At 43.2% G+C, this 6,287-nt stretch overlaps 1 protein-coding gene across 1 annotated transcript in view; it reads right to left on the reverse strand.

The window, feature by feature from the left end:
- The window catches only part of ACTR2 (actin related protein 2), a 35,310-nt gene extending 32,136 nt beyond the window's left edge, over positions 1-3,174 (reverse strand). Inside the window, exon 1 of the mRNA XM_060026479.1 lies at positions 3,019-3,174. Within this exon, the coding sequence (XP_059882462.1) occupies positions 3,019-3,066 (48 nt within the window). The 5' untranslated portion in view covers positions 3,067-3,174. The remainder of the gene's footprint in view (positions 1-3,018) is intronic.
- Between the last annotated feature and the right edge of the window lie 3,113 nt (positions 3,175-6,287).

Raw genomic sequence — 6,287 nt, forward strand, 5'->3', positions numbered from 1 at the left:
ACTCTTGCAAGGCACCCAAGCCTAAGCAGATCTCCACATTTTCACCTATCTGGCCACTTTCTGCAGCTCTATTTTAGGTGCAGGTTTGGACGAAGGCTCCATTTTAGGTTTGAATGGTTATGAAGGTGAAATGCATAAAGTACTGGAAATGGATGAGCATTTCCTCCTCTAGGAGGAAAAGAGACAGTGGTCAGCTTGGGAGCTAGTGAGGAAGAAGAGCGGGACCAACATCTGGCATGTGATCACAAGAACTCACCTACTCTTAGGGCATTCGATTCAGGGCCTGCCAGAGGGGCTTAAAAAATCAAGTTCTCAGGACTTCCCTGGTGGTGCAGTGGTTAAGAATCCGCCTGCCAATGCAGGGGACACGGGTTCGAGCCCTGGTCCAGGAAGATCCCACATGCCATGGAGCAACTAAGCCCGTGCGCCACAACTACTGAAGACCGCGCGCCTAGAGCCCGTGCTCCGCGACAAGAGAAGCCACCGCAATGAGAAGCCCACGCACTGCAACAATGACCCAACGCAGCCATAAATAAATAAATTAAAAAAAAAAAACAAGTTCTCAAATACCTATAATTTTAACACCTAAAATGTGTAAGAGGCAAACTGCTTTGGAGTAACAGCTATTTCCATAAGTTTTTAGAAATTTAATTTTAATATCTTCTTTATTTAATCATAGAGGAATCATTAGACCTCCAGGTACCTAAATAAAATCAAACTGACTATGAAGTATAACCATAAGAAATACAGAATCTAAGTGGTTCCTAGTTCTCTAAATTTTCAGAAATATCACAGCATTCATGACTACATACCACATCAGAGCGGTTTCTTCATTTGAAGTCTACCATGTCCTATAGAAAATCTGGATAAAAATTTTAGAGTAACTAGAAACATAACACCAAATATGTAAGTTTTTGTTTGAATTAACTACACTTTTCTATTTATGTCATAGTAACTGATCTTTTGTCTTAAGAAATAAGATTCTTAAATTATGGATTAGACATAAGATTAATCAATAATATACAATCAGTTTTCTAACACAGATAAACTAATGAAATAGTAACATAAAAACTAAATATTATGGGACTTCCCCAGTTGTCCAGTGGTTAATACTCCGCGCTTCCACCTCGGAGAGCGCGGGTTCGATCCTGGTCGGGGAACTAAGATCCTGCATGCAGTGCAGCCAAAAAGAAAATTTTTTAAAAAAAGAAGAAGAAAAAAAAACCCTAAATATTATGAGAAAACATATACTACAAAAACAGGGTTCACTGTCCTTCAAAGAGGAGGAATCCATTAAAACATAACTGACTTCAATTTCTAAAGAAAAAAGCTGACATATTCACAAAACAAAATATATTAACATCAACTTTTAAAGATTTACATTTATTTAGAGGTCAATTTGAGACTACAGTGGGAATCAGGTTAATATTTTTTAAAAAGCACCTTTAACTGAGTTTTAAGTGTAAAAGTAATACATGTTTATAGTTAGTTTCATTTAAAGATAGTTTAAAAATACATGGTTTGTTAAAAAAACAAAGAACAGTTTTCCAATAATTCAGAAGGGTGATGAAGTCCTTCCCACCTTACCTCACTCTTATCCCTAGTCTCACAGGTAACCACTATGAACATACATTTCTTATAAATTCCGCCAAAACTTTCATATACACATACATTTGTGGACACATAAATATCTTTAATAAAGATGGAATTGCTGTAAAACTATTTTTAAACTTAACAATAGATCTTAAAAATGTTTCTATAGTGGTGGACCTGCCTCCTTTTCTTTAAGTACTATTCCATTTTGTATGGATGTCTTCTTACTCTCATCCGTTTTTAACTTAGGTCAGATAAAGCTAATATCATCATTGCTTGTAAAAGTCTAACAAATTCAATCAAGGGCAGCATATTATAGCTGTGAATATCAGCTCTTTTTCCCCCTCAACAATCCAGTTTCCAAAGGGCTTTAAAGTTCAAATAAAATCTATTTTAATTCATCTATCACATTTATGGAAGGAAGGGGATAAAAGTCACAAAATACTGCAGCTCCAAGATGGTTAGGACTTGTTGTAATGTAGGGAGAAGTGATCACTACAGAACTCATCCAAAATAAGTAACACTTCTGTCTTCTAATTTGCTGACTTTGCTGACCAAAATACATTTTTTTTAATGGGGTGGGGGGGGCGATTGAAAGAAACCACCTTTAAATAATTTCTATATCAGTGTTTTACTCAGATTTTTACAATTATTTGCATTTTAGAATCTTAAATACTAACATTACCTGTATTCTGCAAGTAAGGAAAAAAAGGAGGAGGGGTACCCAAACTGATTAACTTCCCCTAAGGTTAGTGGAATTAACACTTGGGCCTTAAAGGGTGCAAGATCAACCACTGGAACACACTGGTCTCTGCGGGGCTGCACCTGGGCCAAATTTCCAGCATGCAGAACAAAAAGTAAATGATGCGCTGCCGACCTGGTCTCCCTTCCCCTCAAAAAACAAGAAAACAAAAAAACAAACACTGCGAAAGGACTGAGGCTCACTGCCTGACAGCACTTCCCTTTTTTCTTTAAACCCGCTTCCTGCCTCCCGTTCTGTATCTTCAACTATACAGGAAGAGGAAGGCCTCTTGATCTTCTTTTTACACACCGGCAACCCTGGGGAATGGAGCCCTTCTGGAACACACAAACCCAGCCTTCTACTCCTCCGGCCCTTTAGCCAGCCAGAATCCCGCGGCTCCAGCGCGGGGCCGGCCCCGGCCGGGCAGCAGGTGGGAACCCCATCCAGTGCCGGCCTCGCCCGCCGTCCTGACCCCGAGCTGCGGGAGTGGCGGGCTCGGGGAAACTAAGGGGCCCGACCCTCTCGCGCGCCACACCCACGGAGGCGGGAAGCGAGGCCCTAGCCCCTTGGCCCCGGGGGCCGAGGGCCCAGGGGTGCAGCCCCGGGCGCCAAGGGCCCGCGCGCCCCTCGCTCATCCCCTGCCCGAGCCTGTAGCCGCTGCAGCCTCCCCGCGAAGCGCTTACCCCGGTGCCGTTGTCGCACACCACCACCTTCCGGCCCTGGCTGTCCATAGTGCGCCCGTAAGAGAGCCGGAGCCGCCGCCACCGAACAACCTACAACCGCCGCCGTCCGTCGGTTCCTCTTCCTCCTCCTCCCTCTTCCCGGCCCCTCCCGCGGCCCAGCTTTTTTCTCCCACCCGGAAGTGGCCGTCCGCCCCTACCCGCCCCTGCCCGCCACCTACTGACTGCCGGCGCGGAAGAGGTGAGGACGGGAGGGAGGAGGCAGAGACTGGCAGCGATGAGCTCCAATAAGAAACAAAGGAGCCCGAGGTCCCGCCCACGGCGCCGTTTCCGGCTTCGGTTCCAGCTCCGCCTTCAGGGTCGCCGCCCATGCAGGTTCTTCCTGTCGGCGTCTTGTCCCCGGCGCTTCACCGGGTGTAAATGGCCGCCGAGGTGGTGGCCGCTGCAGTCTTCTCCTTAAGGCGTGGCAGGAGTTGGGGGCTCCGCTTACCCGGCTGAAGGAGGCGCAGGCAGATGAAAGATATCTGGTCTGTGGCGAGACCGCAATGGAATGTGACAGAGAAGCCTGCCGGGAGGGCGGGAGGCGGCAGACACCCTTGTTAACCCCACCATTGAATGAGGCTTGGTGTATCATTGCTTGTAAGCCTTTTCAGTGGGCAGAGCTGCGATGGTACAGACACATGAAATCGCGCATTTACACCGATTCCTCCAATTCCAGCCCAATCTGTCTTTGCCCGGTTCGCCCTTAGTCAAGTGAACAAGAGTAGGTGCTTAACGATTCCAGCCTCATTGCTCACCACTTCCCTTGCAGCAGCATGATGTTGCTTCACACCTCTTCAGTATATGTACCTATCTGAACCCAGGCTCTGTGCTTTGAAATCAGACAACCCCAGTTTCAAACAAGGCCCCGCCACTCAGGAATTCTGTGATCTGGGCCCACGCTACATGAGCCCTCAGTTCAATATTATAATACCAGACTGCTTTATAGTTTCACTTTGTTTTTTTATTAGACAGTGGTTTTCAAACCTTATAAAGGCATAGAATGCTTTATTCAAATTTAATATTATATGGAAACGCAACATATAAAAATAGATCAAAGTATGGGAGCTCCCTGGTGGTCTAGTGGTTAGGATTCCTCACTTTCACTGCCAAGGCCCAGGATTCAATCCCTGGTGGGGGAACTGAGATCTCACAAGCCGGACAGCCAAAATTTAAAAAAAGAAAAGAAAAAAAAAAAAGATCAAAATAAAGCTGCCATAGTTGTTGGAAGTTTGAGAAGTTAGTCTGAGTAGGAGGCCTCGGGGGAATCTCTTCCCTGCATCTGCTTCAGTAGTCATTGAGGTACCTCAGCCTGCTGAACTTTGCAGTAGTTCATAAATTACATGTCTTACTTTTCTGGACCCAGTGCCTAACACTGTGTAGTTTTCATGGAATTATATTTAATTGGTCCCAGCAAATTGAATTCAAGCATTTCTGTGTCCTTTTACTTTTCCTCTTTATGAAATTAAATGGATTACTAATTTTTACTTTTTAAGAAGTAACATTTGTTTTCTTCTGATTATAAAATCACCACATGCAGATGATAGGAAATATCAACAAACATCTATTTGCTACAGTAATGAAAATGCAGCAAAACGCCTTGATTATGCAAATACAGATATAATGCTGTTGGCAACTGTTTCCTGCCTTCTGCACCAGGCTCATCCTGGTCATTTCCCTTTCCCCAAAATAATGTGACCTCACATTTTAGGTGACTGAATTTTTTTGTGTGTGGGAGAGCTTCATTTCTAGCCTTCTGCTGAAATTGTAGGTATATTATTCTGCACAAAATCTTGCTAGGCAGCTATTTCCTTTTTACACATGACAAAACGGGGGCTTTAAAAAATTAAGTCTAGGGCTTCCCTGGTGGCGCAGTGGTTGAGAGTCCGCCTGCCGATGCAGGGGACACGGGTTCGTGCCCCGGTCTGGGAAGATCCCACATGCCGCGGAGCGGCTGGGCCCGTGAGCCATGGCCACTGAGCTTGCACGTCCGGAGCCTGTGCTCCACAACAGGAGAGGCCACAACAGTGAGAGGCCCGTGTACTGCAAAAAAAAAAATTAAAAAAAAATAAAAAATTAAGTCTACCAAGAACTACATGCAGAAATCAATATATTTATAAATGCCAACAGCTAACAATCTGAAAATTAAGTAAGGAAAACAATTCCATTTACAAGAGTATCAGAAAAATCCAAATAAATGTAACGAAAGTAATGCAAGACCTATACGCTGAAAACTACAAAACATTGCTGAGAGAAATCAAAGATCTAGGTAAATAAACATACCATGATCATGGATTGAACATAAGTTGACGGTTCTCTCCAAATTGATCTATAGATTCAATATAATCTCTATCAGAATGGACTTGAGGACATGGGGAGGGGGAAGGGTAAGCTGGGGTGAAGTGAGAGTGGCATGGACATATATACAATACCAAATGTAGAATGGATGGCTGGTGGGAAGCAGCTGCATAGCACAGGGAGGTCAGCTCAGTGCCTTGTGATCACCTAGAGGGGTGGGATAGAGAGGGTGGGAGGGAGACAAGAGGGAGGGGATATGGGGATATGTGGATACGTGTGGCTGATTCACTTTGTTATACAGCAGAAGCTAACACACCATTGTAGAGCAATTATACTCCAATAAAGATGTTGAAAATATATATATATATATATATATATAATCTCTACCAACACCCCAGCAGCCCTTTTTCTTTTTAGAAATTGACAAGTTTGATTCTAAAATTTATATGGAAATGTAAAGGAACCAGAATAGCCAAAGCAATTTTGAAAAAGAAAAGCAAAGGTGACAGACTTCTGCTACCCGATTTGAAAACTTATAAAGCTACTACACTAATGAATACAGTGTGGTATTGCCACAAGAATAGACATATAGATCAATGGAACAGAATAGACAGCCCAGAAATAAACCTTTACATTCATGGTCATTTGATTTTCAACAAATGTGCTAAAACAATTCAATAGGGAAAGACTAAAAAAAATTTTTTTAACACAAATAGTGCTAGGACAATTGAGTATCTGTGGTGGGGGGGGGAGAACTTTGACCCTTACCTCACACTATACATAAAAATTAATTCAAATGGATCATAGACCTAAATGTAAAAGAGCTAAAAGTCTATAAATTCTGGGAGAAAACAAAAATCTTTTGATGTTGAGTTAAAGATTGCTTAGATATGACACCAGAGTCATGATCCATAAAGGAAAAAAATTGACAAGTT

This window comes from Delphinus delphis, chromosome 12, assembly GCF_949987515.2.
Source record: "Delphinus delphis chromosome 12, mDelDel1.2, whole genome shotgun sequence".
Lineage (NCBI taxonomy): Eukaryota > Metazoa > Chordata > Mammalia > Artiodactyla > Delphinidae > Delphinus > Delphinus delphis.